Genomic DNA, 21,160 nt, shown 5'->3' on the forward strand with positions numbered 1-21,160 from the left:
ACTTACGACCAAACTTCATATAACTCGGTTTACATGCGCGGCCGTGATAAAATTATAACGCGGTCGGAGTCTCACTGTAAACAGTATTTAATTTCCGTAAGCTCCTCGGCGCCATTAGCCGAAAATAAATAAGCCGAAAGAGGAAGGGCGTGAATTGCCTACCCCGGTCTCCGCGCGCGCCCCTGGGACCATCACGCGGATAAATTTGGAAAGTGGCAACAGAAGCGAGCAGATGGTGATTTATTATCGTGTTTTATAATAATTACGAGCCGGATCGAGGGAGCGGCATTGTGTGATGGGTGCCGAGACTCTAAATGTGTTCGGGACAGAGTTCTCATATTACATTGTGTTCTATTTTATATTCGACCCGATGATGGACGATCCCATCTCTACGATAAGCATTGAATGTCCAGCGGCCGACATCCGGAGTGTTGCAATCGAATCATTTATATAAAACAGACAGCAATTCTCATGGATTCCACGATCAATGTGGAAGATAATAATGATTATGTAACAGTACAATACAGAATAAACGTATTTGAACCGTGAGGCTTTAGATTAAGGTCGATATTATGTGTTGAAAAATATTAACTCGTCCAATAATTATTACCGATACAATCGTAACCAATAATGAAAATGATTTGTGAGTGTGTGTGTGTGTGTTAAAAAGAGGATCATGGAATGAAGATACATTTAAGTATATTGAATTTATTTATTTAATCCCAACTAGATTGTGATGGTTGAGTATTTTATTACGTCAAGTTTAACTGCTTTAAAATGGCGGCCGTCAATAAACTGGAACTGACTCTTTTAGAATCGATCGCGTTGATTATTTTTTAAAGTTGCAAAATGTATTTATGTCTTTAAAGGATAAGTGAAAAACATACAGGCTGCAATTATATTTATATATTTGAAATTAAGCGGAGATGTGCATGGATAGAATTCCTTGTACAGTAAGTATTATGGTATTATCTGAGATATCGTGAAAATGTGGGTTTTTAATTAGGTTATTTTTCATGTTTTTTGTTCCTAATTTGGTCTTTCTAATGTGATAAAACTATAAATGGTACATTCACAATAGTACTTAATGGCACGAATGCTAAAGTTCTTCTATGTTACTAAATCAAAATAATTAAAATTGAATTAAATTTACACTTGGTACGCTTATAAAGTTATGCTTATTATCCAATCTAATTCTTTTTCATCGATAGATAAAAAAAAACTTTAAAAATAATTCGATTACCTACTTTGTATCGTTTGAAAAAATAAAGGTGTTAAAATTGTAATTAAGAATGTACCGTTATTAATTTCGCGATGGTATCTGTGTAATGAGCGCCACAGTAATAATTATGCGGGGCCCATTGACTCCCGGTTTTATGTAAGCCATGAATATTCAATGTTAATCAGAAACCATTAAATACGTTGAAGGAGCGGCAAGATTATGTTTATATTCTTTTTGTTTATGCTAGTTTAATTGGAGCAAGGGGATATGGGATATGGCCGATTTTATTAGAGTTAAATAAATGTAAATATTTATGAATTGTTTTATTTTAGTATATTCTCGTGTTTTTGCGAGTCGTGGACTTAATTAAAACTACTTTTACGGTGTCACGTTTTTATGTGCATTATATTAATTCCGAAGTTTCAAATATTTTACTATGTAGCACTAAATTCAAATGTCGACTCGAATAACATTCCGTGACCATGAAATCTAGAATATTCGAAACATAATATGAAATAATAAGTAATAACAATAAAAACTCGATATTAAACCGTAAAAATATTTTTACCTAATTATGTAAATCTTTTGTTTCGGATTCCCTTCATAAAGATGGCCGAAATTATTTATTCATTGTACAAGAGTTGAGACAAATGAGAACTTCTGCATTATGAAAAATCAATTAGGCGGATGGGTAACCGACGATACAACAAAAAATAAATTATATACAGTATCAGTAGCAATCAGTGAACCGGCAGGTGCCACTAGTCCCCGGTGGGTGGCTGGTGTCATATTAGCGACTCATGAAGACTTAATTATTTCGAAACTGCTTTAATTATCCCCTGTTTTAAAATTGCTTTTAACGAACGATAAACAAATAAAATATGTAGTAGTAGGTTTTCGGTTTGCTTTTATGTTCGTCGAATGTCGTTTGTAATATAAACAGTTTTATAGTTTTAATTTTTATTATTCATTTTTATTGCTGTTTATTTTGCTTAAGACTTCAGTACAGCCGTATATGGTGCCCGCGAAATATGTATTTTAAAATTACATTTCAGTATGAATTGGGGTTAAATACATATTCTAAAAAATTCCCAATATGTCGCAACTAAATGTTTTTGGTGGTGCTCCAAATGTTTGGTGAAATAAAGTGGCGATTTCCGTTCTACAAAATCGAATTTATCTTTGGTATAAATAGATTAGATCGATTTTGTACGATTTATGACTGAGTCAGTCATTTAGTAGGTATTTTAATGTACTTTTGTTTGAATAAAATAATCATGAAGATGAAGTCGGAAAGGATCGCAGAGCGCACAAAAAGTACCAGGCGTGCATAAGCGTGAGGAACGAATGTTTGCGGTGCGGCGTGCGCTAGAACAAACTCACCACCTTCCGTCTCATGCCAGACGATGCCCTCCAGTGTGACCGATGTACCAGGCTCGCAGGGCCCGAGGCAGTCCGGCTCAGTGATTGTGCCGACTGACGTTCCCACACACACTTCTGCAGTCTCCTGCGATAGAAACAAAATGATCACTTACAAACTGTTCTAACGTTCTCAACTCGTTTATTAGTCTAGACAATATATACAATTTGCACTTAAATTAAATTACACAAACGAAGCGTATTCAGTCTAAATCTTCGAGATTATGAAACATATTAAAATTTCCTTTGAGAATTCAACAACGAATTATTTATATACGCTCCCCATACTAAGTAATAAACATAACAGACGAACGTTTTAAACGCAACAACAATACGAATTTATTAATAAAGTTTTACCGCCTGCGCTTCCCACGCGGAGATCTCGAAATAAAAACCACATCAGTGAACACGTGTTTAATATTAAATAATTTATTGGACACGAATGAGTTGCTTTTAATAATGAGGTATTCGGCGCGAACAACCAACGATACGCGAAATTTAATAATTTACAGTAACGGGATCGACGACAAAATATGGAATCCGATGCAAATTGTTTTCGACGCCGAACCGCGAGGTCCGCATGGGTTAATTGATCTATCGTGCAATCGGTAAATTAAAATTTTATATTAAATACGAATGACAGTCGGGATGTCGAAATGCATTGTTTTCAATGGTTAACAAATTCGGTACATGTTTATTGAATATTTTAGATTGTTTTCAAGTGCTTCAACCACAAATGTTTTCGGTTTGATAAATTATATTTTGTTTGTAAGTATTGTACCTAACAAGCTTTTAATCTCCATTTTTAACATTAACAAACAGCATTTCAGTTCGTTTTAATAATGAACTTTACGTAAAATTAACGTAACGTAAAATGTCTGTGTTCGCAAATACTCCATTAATTCGTGGCAAATTTCAATGAACTCTTGTGTATAAATAATATATTTTGATCAAAAGACAAAGCAATAAAATGTAATCTAACATCGATTAGGTTATCATTAAAATTCTATTTCAAGGCCCAACTCTTGAGATTCTCAAAAATAACAAATAACGGAATCTCTATAGAACAAAGATTCGAAGAACCAGGCTTGCATAAATGCAAAGAGCATTTAAACGACGCTGAACATAACCAAATGAAGCCATTTACATTCTACGCATAAAGCTAGTTCTTGCTATCTCGCTCACGCGCGCACTTAATGGCATCACAAATTGTGAACTAAAGCGCCGATGGTATTGAATCTGAGATTTCGATGGCGAAAATAGTATCTAACTACTGGAAGAATAACAAAATTCCATGTGAATCGACAGACATAATATCCGAACAATAATCTCTTCACGTTTCTGTATCTAACAAGGAGGAAACGACGTCAAGTGGGGTCGGGATAAATAAAACCCTCGACTCCCTCAATCTTTTATACAATAGCTCTTTATATTTGTCTATTACAGCACAAAGGCTCGTAATGTTTCTTTGGTTTCTCACAAATACAACAATAGTTGCTCTCTCAATCCGGTAATTATTTCTATCAAATCAAAAATTGAATATTCATAGTTCGATAACAGCCGTATTCGTTCGTTAGAAAAGCACACCCACATACTGTTTGTTAATGAAATGAAACACATTACTGTTAGCACAATGATAAATGTGATATTCTATCATTTTACGCCCACCAGTAAGTAATCGACGGTATAAACGTGTAACCAATTCGGAACAGCTCCGCCGCAAACATATTGATTCTTAGACTGGCATGTGAAGCTTGCGGGTATACGGAGCAGCGTTGAGAGGGTGTGATCTGAGGAGGCAACGTTCGAATCTTACGAGGGGTTGAAGCAAAGTTGTGAACGAAGCACAATTCTCTTCAACTAGTCGACTGCAAATACAAGGGGACGACCCCGTCCAGTTGCTACTTTACATCCACCGAACAGCTCGCTTTACTGACCAGATACTGATCAGATTCGCATTTTAAAAGTAATGTACGAAGGCAAGCGCCTTCAGAAGAAACGACATACGAGGTGCGTGCAAGGATTCTCACAAACAATAGGGTGTAAATCAATTCACTTGTCAAGAACAAAAGGATCGCGACATGCGAGAGGGAGTTTAATGAGCTCACCTCGCTTCAATTGAGACACTAAAGGGAATCGTTTTGGAAAATATTCCAGAGAACGGCGTCGCGGGAACTAATTTGTAGTCACGACGCGCTGCCCGCAAAAGGAAAGCGTTCCGACGAGCCACTATCGTACATGCGTAATGACTCCAGGCGACCTCCGTTCCACTCACACGGCTCGCGCATAACAGTATCGTTTCCAAAACTCGAAGCTCCAGCCAGCCGTGTATGTCGAATTTAGGAAAATTCTCGAATATTTGGCAACGACCGCGTCCTTGGGGAAACGAGAACGATCTCTGTCATCTGGGTAGTATCCAAATTACAATACAGTCAACCTTAGGAACATACGTCATTAAAACGATTTAGATAAATGGCAGGTTTTAGTAATCGCGTTTATGGCAGCCCGGTGGACGTCGTGCCAGGAACAATAAATACTCAGTCAATACCTCCCACGGTCCTGTTTATACATAACCTATCCGGGTGGCCATATTGCTTTTCCTTTATGCGGTATAACTGACGACGGACAATATATAGATCGCCTAATGGCCTAGAACAGACATCAGAGTTTTGAGTAATGTGCCAAGAAGAATTTGAGATTAAATGTCGATATATATGTATAACTTTTGCCGAGAGCTCGGTAGGAAATCGTAAGACGCTGGCCGGTTAGAAGTCAAATTTCCTTTTAACTTCGAAGGTTAAAGAGCAAATAGCTAACGATCCTTTCTGACGGATTCATTCAAAATTTTGTATTCTACCTGTTCGTTAACTAACCATTATCACGAACATTTTAAAGTGTTTACGATAACACAGGTCAAGGTGACAACAATTTTTATTTATTAAGCGAATACATTGGAGATATTAATAGGCGCAATTAAAAATCAATACGTCGGTATCTCGTTTTGGGACCGTGGAAACGTTAAGAAACAGTATATTAGAGATGTTACGACATTTTACGCGGTCATTTGAATAAATCCATCTTCACGTTCGGTCGTAAAAGTTTAGTGGATACTCAGAATGTAGGATCGGAAACACGAACGAGGTATAAATAATAATTAGTAGCACAATCACGAAGCGGTCTGAGGGACCGCACGTACGGATAAAGGGTCTGCGAGACCCTGCTCAGGGCTGACACTACCTAATTAACTTTGTACAATTCGATTTGCCCACGCAACTGTTACAATATTCGTTTATTCAACCCTCGTTTGTCTGCGCGCTAACATTTTTAATTGTTTTCTTTTTGTAATTTAGTTTTAGTGTTACCATAATCTGTTTTCAATAAAATTAGATACATCTATTAATTGTTTGCAACATTTGCTTACGTTATGTATGAGAGTTATAGAGTTATCCTGTTTGTAAATTTATATTCGTTTTTATGTATAATTTTGGTTTCTTCTCTGAATTCTCTGTTATTGTTTGGATGGTTTTTGAAACGATTATGTATTTTTTTTTTGTTTGAAAGGGTATAATACTCTCATGGTGGTCCTATCTTTATCTCTAAATGATACGTTTTATGCTTTTCATATATATATTTTTTTAAATTAGGATTATATAAAACATTTTAATCGACATAATTATAATTAACTGTAACGCTATAATATCGTGGTTTTTTATTGTCATTATATATATATAATTTTCGACTTTTCGAATACAGTTTTTGTGATCACTAACGACTGACCGACTGACTGACCAAGAAAATTGTAAAATGTTTTTTTTTTTTTATTATATTTCTTAGATATGCGAATTTTAGTGTTAAGTGGTTATCGACATGAGTTCTAAGTCTCAGTTTTATTGCAGAACGGCTGCCACACCTTTGAAACAGAAACGCATTATTAACAGTACCCACCACGCCGTACGGCAGAAGTATATGGTGGTATCTACCCGTGCTCACGAGACGCCATGCCACCGTAAATAAATTACGTATTGAAAACTAATGTTATTTTATATTGATAATTTATAAAAATTTCAATTACACGAATACTGTATATCATTGATAGTCCAGTATTAGTGTTAGTGACGCCTATCAATAGAGCGTAATGTGACAGAGACGATAGTAACAGCATCGAGTATTGATTCTATCGGTCGACCCGTTCTTTCGTTCGACGCTGACTTATGTTTAAACGCCAGGTTTCTTACGGTCATAATACCGGTGCACGTTATCGTTGAGCCATCGCAATTTGTTGGCATGTCAATGTATTTGACTGGCTTTTACCTTGCGGCCATTACAAGTAACCGATTTCGTGTTTCGAGCTTAAAGTGACCGGTGAGTGAGCGCTAATCGTGAACTAGTTCAGGAATATTTGTTATTTAAGAACGAACTACTTGCAGTTTTTTTTTTTCGTTTTCGTTCTTAGGGTCATTTCTTTTACAAGTACAACGGAGGCCAATACTGAAAAATAACTAGGTACACATTAAATGGATCTTGTCGCAAATTGGATTACATCGTATTGGGACGGAGGCCATTCGGTTAGAATTCCATTTTCGAAGCGTGCGAATAAGTATCGGCGGACCGAATTTATTGACTGACTCAATGACCATGTTGTATCTGTCTCTGGTTAGGGGGTTATAGCGAATCCCTAATTTTTAGAGCCAGATTTCCGTGGATTTCTTCCAGATTATTTATTTATATTCTATTGTGGAAAATACACATAGATTACTTCAAATTTTATATAAATTACTTTTCTTCGCCAAGCAATTTTGGACATGAGATCGAAGTCTCAATTATATTACATAACTGTCCTATTCTATATCAGAATGAATGAGTGCTCCGTGGTTATATTGGTCGGCACAGTGGCCCTACCCGTACGGGCCCGCAATTACCCAACCGCCGATAAAAAAGTTAACCATAAACTAGCCACGCAATGAATGTAAGCAAAAAAACATCGTTCTGTTTTATGATCGTTCCACGAATTAGTCTGTAAAAAAATGGAGTATACAACAACGATTTTCAAATTAATTAAACTCCGAAAGATTTTAGAAAAATAAAATTGAAAGACCCGAACTTAGTTTGAAGTCACGAGCAGTCGAATGGAATTAATTTTATGAGTCGGTTAGTGAATTATACTCAGTATTTCGTCTAAAACAATCTGCCAGATATTATTACGTAGTAACTTTCTGATTATTTCCATTTTATTCTGTTCATTATTAAACTCTTTATTCATTTTTCATTAGTAGTAGGTCGTTATCTGAGTCTACACCGGTAAGTACCGCCTCCTGGCTATTTTTGCCTCAAAGAAATCAAGTCTTACGGTTTGTGAGACACTGTTATAATATACAATTGAAGCATTCAACTCCACGCATCAAAGCTCAAGGTATTTCTTCTTACCCTTCTCACTGTGTGGGGTCCAAGCACATGTCTTCTTTTTCCATTCAGCCCTATTATACATCATCTCTGCACTCACACACGTCTCTCGCGTATCCTCTTTCACACAATCCATCCAAGTCTTTCTTAGGACGCTTCCTTCATACTTCACGTCTCAAAGTGAGGGGCGGTATTTACGTCTATGCCCTTTGATAAACATCCAAAACCAGTTGGCCGCGGGATTGAGAAAAAAAAGACAATTTCCTATTATTATTATTTTTTATTGTTTAGATGTTTGTTTAGATAGCCCACCTAGTATTAAGTGGTTACCGGAACCAATAGACATCTACAACGTAAATGCGCCACCCACCTTGAGATATAAGTTCTAAGGTCTCAGTATAGTTACTGATATGAATTTATCTCATAATCCGTATTCAATTGACAACGATTCGAATGATTTTCAAATCGAAAACGACTTTATTTCCGAACGATCACAAAATATAAACCAACCGGATTAATTAAAAACCCAGACGCTTCGGAAACGGATTTCGAGTTTTCATTAGCAATTAACAATAAAAGATGGGCCCCTTACTGAAATGTTTCAATCGTTATATTTTAGTTTTTACTGCTACGCCCCCATTATTCCGCTCCCCCGGCGCCTAATTACCCTTTAAGTAACGACAGCAATGCACAAACAACTTATTTAGTTTAATCGCAGATTGAATACTTCGGCGGCTCTTGGCTTATCTATATATTAATACGTGAAGCAAAAACTTTGTATCCCTTTTTACGAAAATTGCGCGGACGGAGGAGTATGAAATTTTCCACACTTATAGAGAATACAGAGAAGAAGTGCACAATGCTAATATTTTTTTAAAATAATGCATAAAAGATACATTAAATCAATAAAGAAAACATTACACACACTACATACCATGTATTTGACGCACACACGCATGCATACTATTTATTGTTAAACTTTTGTTCTTGACGTCTGTGGTCAAACTGAGAATACATTAAATATTGCTTGTCTTTATTAATATTTTTTATAGTGTGCCTTGGCGAAATTTGTGATTATAGAAGTATAAAACACAATCATAATAGTGTACAAACTTACAATTCCAATTAATTATAGTCGAATCTCGACTACTGCGGAACCTCTAGTTTAATTGAATATGCAATTTCGAAAAGGGCACATGTCGCATATTTTGTCAAATACGTTTTTTCATATTGTACATGTAGTTTTGAGGCTTACCTATACCCATTTTATAATAATTCCAGTAATTTTCAATTGCTAATTAACACAAAAATATATCTCAAAAGTTAATATTTTAAATTTTACACTGCTCTAGAAAATAATCAGTTTTTTTCATTTCCTGAACATTTTACATTTTCAGAGATGTGCCCTTTTCGAAATTGCATATTCAATTAGGTTACGATTTTAAAGGAATACTCGATGCTCTTATAAGTTATGTAAAAATATTTACACAGTGTTAGAAAACATTACAATTACACATAAAAAAATTAATTAAATGATTGATGAGTTTTAATTGAACTCAACTTCTTTAGATCATCTTTTGATCTAATGCTATAACATATTTGAAAGTTTGAAAGTTAATGTAGAGCGTTAGTTATTTCGTTAAAAGCTTTGTTGTTTAGCGAATATTCATAATATATTATAATTTATAATTATATAATATTTTATAATTATATTATCCCCTTTGATATTGTGAGTCATAAACAAAAACGTAATTGCGTTTCTCTGTAAAACATAAGGATGTAAAGCCAATATTTAAAGTTTGTTTTTTATATTCTAGAAATAGAGAATATATAATACATATATTTATCATCCTCTATTTCTAACATTTTTTTGGATAATGTCAGTTATAGCATCTAGCGAGGTTGGTGCTTGCTCGATGACACGGCGTAGACAAACTTGAGGAAAAGCATTCGTATGTGAGTTAAAAATATGGCGAAGAATGTTTGAGGTTCGTTAAAAAAAATCGGCAAAGATTTGTTTTTTTTTTTGCTTAGATGTATGGACGAGCTCACAGCCCACCTGGTGTTAAGTGGTTACTGGAGCCCATAGACATCTACAACGTAAATGCGCCACACACCTTGAGATATAAGTTCTAAGGTCTCAGTATAGTTACAACGGCTGCCCCACCCTTCAAATCGAAACGCATTACTGCTTTACGGCAGTAATAGGCAGGGCGGTGGTACCTATCCGTGCGGACTCACAAGAGTTCCTACCACCAGTAATTACGCAAATTATAATTTTGCGGGTTTCATATTTATTACACGATGTTATTCCTTCACCGTGGAAGTCACCGGACGTCTTATCCGTTAGGCCACGACGACTTCAAATCGACATCAACTTCGATCATAAAATGTAGCAGGATAAGCTCTGAAACATTTTCACACACGCCGTTTTCAACTGTAACAAATTTTCCGTCGATATAATTCCCATTCAATTTAACCGCTGCGCAAAATTCTAGAGGCTAGCTTTACCCGGGAGATAAAGGGGTATTCATCGGAATAGAGGGGCGATGATAATAACATGATTACATTGTGCTGGTTACAAAAAGCGTTCTGAGTATTTATGGCACATGCTTGTGTAATCTGTGCGCTCGTTTCCGGTACTTTTAAATATAGAATGCTTAAATAATAGAAGGTATTCTCATACGATCTATATTTGAATATATCTACTTATGTATACTTACTAAACAACTTAATAAAAAAGTTAAACAAAAATACATTAGTTTTAGTAAATTCAATGACTTGTAAGTGACCTCTATAAATAGAAGCCGCAAGAAAACAATATACACTCATATTAAATATTTAAAAAAAAAACATAATCAAACACCAAAATAAAAGTTTACAGAATTTCAATAAGAATCCAGAAACAGAAAAACGCGCCCGACTCCGCAAAATTACTAATAAAACATTTTTTTAATATGCGAAGCCCGTTCAAAGAGTCTTTTATTCAAGAGTGGAAGTTTCCTCGTACCTAAACCGGAATATAAAAAGGAGCCGTAGATTACTCTAAACAGGACCGAACGAAGCGCGCCCAATGAATACATTTTTATACAGCCAATTCATCGCTTCAAAACTTTAAACGAATTCCATAGACAAATATCTTGAGTAACCATCAATAAAAAAAAATGACACATGTAGTCCATAAATTTGAGACTCTGTGGATCTAAACGCTAATAAGAAAAAAAAAACAGACTGAAACAAATCGTATTTCGCGGAAACATGTAATAACACATTCCTCGCGATTCTAATGATTGTGCAAAATATAATATAAAAGATCCGATCCTCTTTGTGCTCGACAACAAAAGAAAACGCTACTCGCATGTTGTTCTCGTATCAAAGGAATACAAAAATATTTTCATCGTAACACATCCGAGAACGGATGGAAGAACTTAAATGATCGGGATGGTTATAAGCTTTTTTGCGGCACGACCGTGAAATGTTAATTTAAAAGACCGCGAGCCCGGCTCTAGCTGAAAACAAAGAGTTTATTCATTACAAAAGAGAGAGCAAAAACCTAAGTAGGGTCGTAGCGCGATTCTCCTTACAGGCCGGGTACGAGTGGAAGAATGCGACTTTGTCTCGAAGCGTTCTTTGTAAACGCGAAACGAAACGCATAGAGCCGAGTCTCGCATGGCGGAAGCCAGCTATGGCACACGGAACGCCGACACTGACACACGACGAAGTTGCATTGAATCTGGAACACCTTTATCGCCGCAGGGAGCCTTATATCTCGACCTCGCCTTTATACAATTGTAGTAAATATGGAAATACAAATCGCATAACGCACGCAAACATAATGGACGCGAACAAAGTATAGATCGTTCAAGAATTTGATTACACGGTCGATCTATGTTTTTGTTATCATCAGACTAGACGCCGGTCAATGTTATCGTGTGCCTGTAAAATAACATCATTCTAATTTAAACGAGCAGCCATCGAGCAATGATTAAAAACAATTTGCGTAAATGAGTTTAAAATTAATAAAATGACGTGTACCGTTATTTGACCAATTTCAGGACGTATTAATTTTTTAATTTATAATATTCATGTAATAAATCACCTACGTATTATTAAATCTGTTAGAATTTCCTCAATAAAGCGACACGAATAGATCGAAACAAAATACAGCGTTGAATAAAACATGATGACATATTGTTTCTGACAATTTGATAACATAATACAAATTATATTATCATCGGAAGTTCATAGTTACTTCGATAAAATTGTATTCGTTACAATGTGAGGAATATTCAATACAAACATTTTAGTCAGTAAGTAAGCAGTAGTTAATTTTATTTAAATTAATGTATGTTGCGTTAAATATTCGCCTGAATATGGAAATGGATGGTGAATAACCGGGAGTTCAAATGTGTCTAGGAATAAAGCAATAAACGGTCATAGTGATTTAGAAGCTCGATTTAAGAGGTTAATAACCTATATAATTACTTGATTGCCGTTTTGAAATATAGGCTGGATTTTCGGATAAAACATAATCGAAAAGGCTTCTTCAAAATCTGTAGATTAGGTTTTTGTGAAATACTAGCAAACAATTCAATATATTGTTTAGGAGAATTTGATACGATTTTCGATTCTAACCATTCATATCATCACAAAAGAAGACGAAAATCGGATATCTTAAAACGCCGTCAACTCTTGAGGCGACCACTTGTATTAATTGAATTATTTTATGTTCAATTAATTCCAGAAATTTTTTATTTTCTTTTCACAAATAGTTCGGAACACAGACACGATTTCCGCTGGTATCACCAAAAAACGAACTAGAAACAGCGACATATACAATCAACATCTTTATCACACACGTACATCTTAATTCCGAATCTAGATGGCCACGTCGCAGGCTATCAAATTAATTTCCGTATAAATAATAATTATATTCTCAAAATCAAATTGTATCGTTTTTTTCTCTAGAAGAAAATTCTCTCCCGAATTTATAAATCAAAATTATAATTGAACCCTCAAAACGAACTTTTTTGTGCTATCCAAATTGATAATGGCCAACTAATTAGCTTCCGTTATTGGTCTATTGTGTGAAATTCTGAGATGTATACAACGTAACTGTCAGACATTAAAAATGATCAAAATGATTCATACGGGGCCGGTATTTCTGTAGTAACACGTGGGAGTCTTATTAATAAACATTGAAGCGTTAAAAATTGAATTGGCCGCACTCTGAGAAGAAATTAATTCCTTGAGAAGAATGAAACGTTATTATTTCGTTGAAATGTATCTATATATCAATACGTGAAGCAAAAACTTTGTATCCCTTTCTACGAAAATTGCGCGGACGGAGGAGTATGAAATTTTCCACACTTATAGAGAATATAGAGAAGAAGTGCACAATGCTAATATTTTTTTTAAATAATGCATAAAAGATACATTAAATCAACAAAGAAAACATTACACACACTACATACCATGTATTTGACGCACACACGCATGCATACTATTTATTGTCAAACTCTTCTTCTTGACGTCTGTTGTCAAATTGAGAATAGATTAAATATTGTTTGCCTTTGTTAATATTTTTTATAGTGTAGCCTTGGCGAAATTTGTGATTATAGAAGTATAAAATACAATAATAATAGTGTACAAGCTTACAATTCCAATTAATTATAGTCGAATTTCGACTACTGCGGGACCTCTAGTTTTCATAATTGCTGGATCGTAAACCGTTATAGTATTTGGAGGCACTTCTTCGCTGTAATTTCACGGGACGGGTAAACAACCAAATAAAATAGTGTTGAAAACATCGTGATTTTTGTACGAAGCCATTTAATTTAAGCACAGCGGGCCTCCAGAGGGTATAATCTGATTTATATCCGCGGCCGGTTCTTTATTTTTCCGCTCGCAAAACTAAACTTATTATTTGAAATAATAATAAAAAACAACAACAATTCTTCAAAAGTAATTTCTTTTTTTTCCGAAATCACATTACGGTTGATCGTATCTAATTAAAGTTTTAATTTAGGTAATTAAATCTTTCAAAGTGGCTTATGGATGGTTTTATTGCATGCACGCGTACCATAATACCAACCATTTATGCCGCGAAGCAATCATTCGTTACAGTTTTGAGGATATCAATTTAATAGACGCCTCAAGATTGGTGGCAGCCGCCATGTTGTACTGTCTATATGAGCTACAATAACTACTCAATACACAAAGTCGTAACCCAATCTGCCCTGTCTATAGCAATAAAAAAACACGTAATGAAACAGAACAAACATGATCCCATCAAACTCGTATTACAACAGTTGGATAAAAAAAAACACTCCGGTGTGTGTAGCGCGTCAACCCTCCGAACTCGCGGCGTACATTCCCGACGACGATGTGTTATTTATCCCCTTCGAATGGCGTCGAAGCGCCCTTTACGAGCACAATATCGACGTCCGTTTTTCCATTCCGCCTCGGGGAGAGCTAAAAGAAGTTTAACGGACAATCCTTTGCGCGCGGCTCCTGGCAGATCGCAAATAAAACTATCAACTCGAATAACTTGACATTCCGGGCCACTTTAACAATCCACACAGCGTTTCCTGTCTCGAAGCTCGCCCCCAGAACGTCCTCAAGCCGTGTTAATATTACGGAGGAACTTAGGAATTTGCGAGCGCTAATGAAACAAGACGCTAACTCCGAACGGCTTAGCGAAAGCTTAAATTATTCCGGGCGCGTCCCTCTCGTGTCATTGTGCCGCAGCTATTATTTCAAATTATTTTTAATTGAGTTAAAGCAAGCGAAAAACACGAGAACGGCCCTCAGAGTTAATTAGCAGTCACAAGACTTTCTGAGAACTAAGGCGGCACAAATGTAAACTGTACGACAGAAGTAGCGTTTCGGTGCAATTCTTTAAAATTAAATTAAATTAAAAACTTGAAAATCATAACGCAAGAATGGGCCGTAATGAAATCGCTTTTTTACGGTTCACGGCTACACGGGGTCCGAGCAATTTTAACCTCGTTTTCATTGAAATTCACATTTCATCCGAGCAACAAAAGGGTTGGGCTCTTTGCGAAATGTCAATTGTGAGAAGGGTTGGAGAGTGGCGCGGCGGGCCCGGGATGTTATCCCGATACCAGCGGACACGTGAACGCCGCCATGACAAATACAACAAGTCGCATACACGCGCGTACTATACCTCACTCAGCCCCTCTGAATAATGCATGAATACCGAACGAATGCTTTAAAAAGTTAACAAGCTTTTCCGAGCTTTCCTTTGTTCTGCTACTTGGCGAACAAAAACAAATCGCTTCAACTATAGTTTACTGAAATCGTTTTTCAAAATTCGAATATTTTTCGAAATTTCCAAAAATATTCGAAATTGAGTTTATATCTACATCTAAGCAATAAAAAAAAATATATATGCGGAATCATTTGGTATCACCAGTATTTTTCTCATAAATACTGTCAAAAGAGCGTAGTATAGTTTTAGTTTTTTTCTTTTTTAGTTTACCTATATTTTGACTACTATTAACAAAATTAGTACATAATTTAATCTTACTTTAAAAGACAGATAATGTAACTGGTAAAAAATAAAAAATAAATGTTGCAAAGATGATTAATATTAAAAATATCACATGTTAAACCTTTAAAACACTCTCCTGTAAAATTTGTTTTGAGATTATACAGATTTAATGCGAGAAGACGAAATATTTGATTTCCACGGGAACACAACTTGTACAGTCGAGTGAATAGGTCTGAGAACGCAGAGACGTGCCTTCGTGACTCCAATTACAGTAATTTAAAGGGTTACTTACTATCTGCCGGAATAATTATACAGCTAAGTTTTATTCATTCAACTTCGCGGCTTATACCGTATTGCAGAAACCATTATTTATTTACGCTACTTACACGAGCTATTTCCTTTTGAACCATTTAAAAAAGGAGAAATATCTTGAGATTTTTTTCTTGGTGAACCAACTTTGATCGTCTTTATGTTTGAAAGCTGATGCTGTACTCTATTTTTCAAGATATGTCCAGTAGTTTTCCTTAATAATGTACATTTTGATTGACTTCAACTATATTGATGAGTTTCTCATTTTTATTTTATTGAAATAAAACGTTTTCATTTTATCTATGTCAGTTAGTTTCAAATGAATGAGACTTTTTGGCGGGAACGCGAGGAGTGAAGTTGTGTAATTTGTTTTATTTTTTCTATTTAGTGTTTCTTCGGGTTTAAATGTGTAATAACGTTGGTTTATTAACTGTTTAGAATCTGTGAAAGTGCACAAATGTGAGAAAATGAAACAAAGCCGCTGGATGTAACTTCTCGGTATCCTCCAAAAAGTACACTGAAAAAATATCAGTAAATGAACACCATTTTACAGAGATTATATTTCATCCCATATCATCACATCTCACTTCATTTCGTTATCATTTCATCATCGTCATTTCGTCATTTCATGCCATGTTTCATATTAATCAACTTCATTTCATGAATAATATCATTTTAGATATAAAAAGGTTTTCATTAAAATTAAAATAAGACTTGACCTAAAGGTCTTAGTTACCAGGTCATAAAATCGCAAAAAAAAATAGAATGAATGAAGTTCGCTAATGAATTCAGTACCTACGTAAATCACTTATTGCAGACCGATTTCTTTGAAGGTAACAATCAAGTTTAGCTACCAGGGGATAAGAAGCTGGTAAAAGTTGTAGTTACGCCTACGAGCATTCCACGTCTCGGGCGGGATACGTTCCCGATAACGGGATTAGCGCGCCCTCCCGTGTTGTTACCGGCTAATTCGCAACTTCCCACGCGCCGCACTCTCTGCGGTAATACTATCTCGTACTTGGCCCGATATTCACTTAATACTTCCGACGAGTTTCCAACGAAAGCCAAAGTAAAAAGTGTTTCGTGTAACAAGAGCGACCACTGCTGATTTCGTTTGTCGGTACTTTGTATATATATTCGCGTTGCTAGTTCTCCGAAGAAACTTCTAGATAATGTGTTTCAAACAAATCGCACAAACAAAAAAACAAAACAAAACATTTCTGTCGATAGAATCACGTTAAAGTAATGAACGTCTTTTTTTTTCATTCTCGAGACGAAGGCAAATAAACCGTCGGTTGACGGGAGCTGCGAACAGTTTACGAGAGTATAAAACAGTAATGGATTAACTTGATCGCCGCAGTCGGCGTTTAACGACCGACCTGGGGGACTTCCTCAATAAAATTATCGTCTGTCACCGCCTTTAGTCGCGCATCTCGAAATGATCTCGAACGTACGTAACCCACTCGCCCATAGGTACTTGTTTTGTTAACAGCAACATAATAATATTATATCGCACCTTTAGAGTTATAGAATCCTATTTCGAAATTTTTGAATTTCGACTTTAATTCAAAAATGGATTTAGAACGACCCTTTCCAGCGAATCTTATTAATTAAATGACCAAAAGTAGCTTAAAAAAGGACACACTTATCCATCGGTCTCTTTCACTCCGTCCCCTTCCTCTATGTCTTTCCGGTTTGAAAACTTTATTCAACGTTTTCCAAAAAACACATTTTTGGGTTGGGTCTCTATAATTCTAAAGGTGCGATGTATTAGGAATACCAGAACGCGAGTCCACACGTCGCTTTTCTGTGTAACCGTGAATTTATGGATAGACATTTTTTTATTTATTGCTTAGATTGGTGGACAAGCTCACAGCCCATCTCGTATTAAGTGGTTACTGTAGTCCATAGACATCTACAACGTAAATTTCACCACCCACCTAGAGATGTGAGTTGTAAGGTCTCAGTATAGTTACAACGGCTGCCCCACCTTTCAAACCGAAACGCATTACTGGTTCACGGCAGATATAGGCAGGCTGGTGGTACCTACCCGTGCGGACTCACAAGAGGTCCTACCACCAGTAATAATAATGCATTTAGATTTACAGTTCATAAACACAAAACGAGTTCATAGATGAATAGGTACCAGGATGTCATAACTTTTAAGAACTTTTATAAGCATTTGTTGATGTTCAAAGTGGATTAAACTGTCTATATTACTAGGTATTTTATCCTTTTTAAATTTCTAAATAAGGCGATAGCTTTCGTAACTTAATTTATTGAACATAATTTATTAACGTCAAGTAATTAATGCTCATCGCAAACTATAATTAATTATATACACTAAAACAAGAAAGGCAAGTCTCAATTTACAAACAAAAAGCTGTATCCGATATTAATAGACTTCTAAGAAGAGTTTGTTGGTACATAATAATTTATGTATCTTCGAACCACTGAGAGAGGAAAAATAATGAATAAATTTTAATGTATCGTGAAACAAGTATAATAATTTCAGACTACTTATTTTAATGTCTCGAAATTGTTTTTGATTGTATTCTCGTATGTATACTATTTTAGTCATTGACACAACTAATTTTATTTCGTTTTGTCAGTGTCAAAATGGCTTTCGTAATTTGAATTCAGACAACGCCCATTACATATTTGTAACTGGCAACCGTATCGAAAACTGACAAATAAAAAACCATTATTTTTTTTTAACAATCACAACATTAAGTCTCGTAAAGTATAACTTATTAATTATTACAAATATAACTTGGCCCAGTCGTAATTAAGAGTCCATTTTGTGACAGCCTCTTAAAATTCACTCCACGAACGCGAGGGGCCTCAAAGGCGAAATAATTAGAGCCGAGGGTAAGAAAATGGCGGAGGTGGGGAGATCAAAGCACAGAATTTCCCCTCGGGTAAATAACTGGTGTGCTGGATTTTGGTACTTGCCGTAACGATGCACGCTTTACCAACTTTATTGGCAACAAACAGGATTTCATAATATAATTAATCAATGAATCGTCTTGTTTCGTGCGCGGAGCTCATTAATGACTATTAGTTTACTAATTATTATATTTAGCACGGTCTATTTGTATTGTTGATGTACCGTTTCGTAAGGAATACTTACTTTTTTGTCTCTTCTTTCGAAATCTGGTACGTCGCTACTAATTACGTTACTGTCTGAACAAATTCGCTCAATTACGAAATAGAAATTTTCAAACAACATTCCGAGGGCACTTTTAGATTAATCGTAATATCAGAACGTTCATTTAGCATAATTAGGGACTAATAAAACGATACTTCGCTTCCAGAGGCCACCGAAAACATTCAATTATGCAAACCTGGCCGCGTTGTAAAATGGCTTTATGAATATTAAATTTTAAAGCAAACGAAACTCGGAGATGATTCAAAATATCCTTTGTTCTTGCGTTTCAGCTTTGTGAACTTACCTCGGTCGCGCGCCGGCGTTACACATAATTTATACAACCTCGATTGCGCTACGTGTACCCCTCATCCACGAGGACTTACCTGTAAAGAATAACAACTACAATAAAACGTAATTCATTCTCGTTCTTCGACAAATTGAAAATAAAACAATTTTCGTATAAAACACGTAGCTCTTTTTGAAGTTACGTACGCGTGAACCAGACTGCGTTGTCTCTTTTTAATTCAAAGCGAATGAACGCTTACGGTATGTAATAATCGTAAAATCGCATTACTCCGTCAACCTTTAAGGCTGCTATTTCGAGCGTAAATATGAGACGAATGGAGCCGCGCGGATTTACGTATTCGCCAGACGCGGTTCAACTCGGGACAAAGTCACTAAACAGCTTTAAATTGTTAAAAATTAACATTCAAATTGGGAGAGTGCTGTTAGTGGAATTAGTACGAGTTTCACTCATAAATCGTCTGAAGAGGGTGGCGAGTGCACGCCAGTTTATTGGCTCGAAGTCGACATTCGCCCGTTAATAAATGAAGCAGAAAACTTGTACTTACGTAGCGCTGTTTGTCGAGGGCGGAAGACATCACGATATGACCTACCTAACCGAAAACTGCGCTTACGTCCAGCGCCGTAGAGCTCAAACTTCGATGAGGAATGATTTTATAGCTGTTGCCGTCCCGCTCGTTCACGACGAGGAAAAACGAAACGGAGAAAACGCATTATGGGTTATGAAATGAGCTCCGTTGCCTCATGTTACCCGGCGGAGAAAATGAAATTATGGCCGTGGCGCGGGCAAAGAAAGCGGACATGACATTCACGAACAAAAAGCTATTACAGATTGGAAGAAAACATCTATCTTTACAGCTTCCTAACTTATTCCGTTGGCTTCGCGAAATCCGTTTATATGAATAACATTAAGGATACTAAGTTCAATTGATCCATTATACACTAATCATATGTGGCAATGTACCGATTATGTCGTAATTAGTTTTGATGCGAATATAGGGCCCATTCAGTATCAATTTCGATCCAATCAAAACGATAATTAAATCGAGGGGATCCTTTGATATGGCGCTGTGTCGACGAACGTTTACATACGCCGTAATTTAACATCAATTTACTGCCGATACATTTGAATAAAGCCAACAACACACGTAAAGGATCCCAAACGAAAATTGCGTGGACGGAGGAGTATGAAATTTTTCACACTTATAGAGAATATAGAGAAGAAGTGCACAATGCTAATAATTTTTTTAAATAATGCATAAAAGATACATTAAGTCAATAAAGAAAACATTACACACACTACATACCATGTATTTGACGCACACACGCATGCATACTATTTATTGTCAAACTTTTGTTCTTGACGTCTGTGGTCTAATTGAGGATAGCTTAAATACTGTTTGTCTTTATTAGTATTTTTTTATAGTGTAGCCTTGGCGAAATTTGTGATTATAGAAGTATAAAATACAATCATAATAGTGTACAAACTTACAATTCCAATTAATTATAGTCGAATTTCGACTACCGCGGGACCTCTAGTTTTGTCTAATACGCCATATGAAACGTTTGATCGTGAACAACAGAGAAAGTATAATTGGGGGGCGCGTTCGAACACATACATTTCCTCTCAAATAAATCGACAATCATAAAGGGAAGAAAAGGAAGCGAAGTGATTTAAAGAGGTCGTGAACGTTTTGAAAAGAATCACGGGAGCAATCATTGAAACGCGACCCGGTGAATCAATATTCCACGTAACCGAGGCGGCTGAAGCTACAAATGGAGCTATTCGTGCCGCCTAATTGAAATCTATTAGCTTATAAACGGCAGTTGTTCAACTGTC

At 35.9% G+C, this 21,160-nt stretch overlaps 1 protein-coding gene across 6 annotated transcripts in view; it reads right to left on the reverse strand.

The window, feature by feature from the left end:
- The window catches only part of LOC114239547 (uncharacterized), a 131,064-nt gene that overhangs the window by 19,544 nt on the left and 90,360 nt on the right, over positions 1–21,160 (reverse strand). For 4 of the 6 annotated variants that reach the window (XM_028169799.2, XM_028169789.2, XM_028169781.2 and 1 more), the window contains one exon: positions 2,606–2,729. In XM_028169799.2, the coding sequence (XP_028025600.2) occupies positions 2,606–2,729 (124 nt within the window). The remainder of the gene's footprint in view (positions 1–2,605; positions 2,730–21,160) is intronic. The other 2 variants (XM_089735319.1, XM_028169807.2) reach the window with 1 other exon arrangement.

This window comes from Bombyx mandarina, chromosome 19 (genome assembly GCF_030267445.1).
Source record: "Bombyx mandarina strain Sakado chromosome 19, ASM3026744v2".
Classification (NCBI taxonomy): Eukaryota; Metazoa; Arthropoda; class Insecta; order Lepidoptera; family Bombycidae; genus Bombyx; species Bombyx mandarina.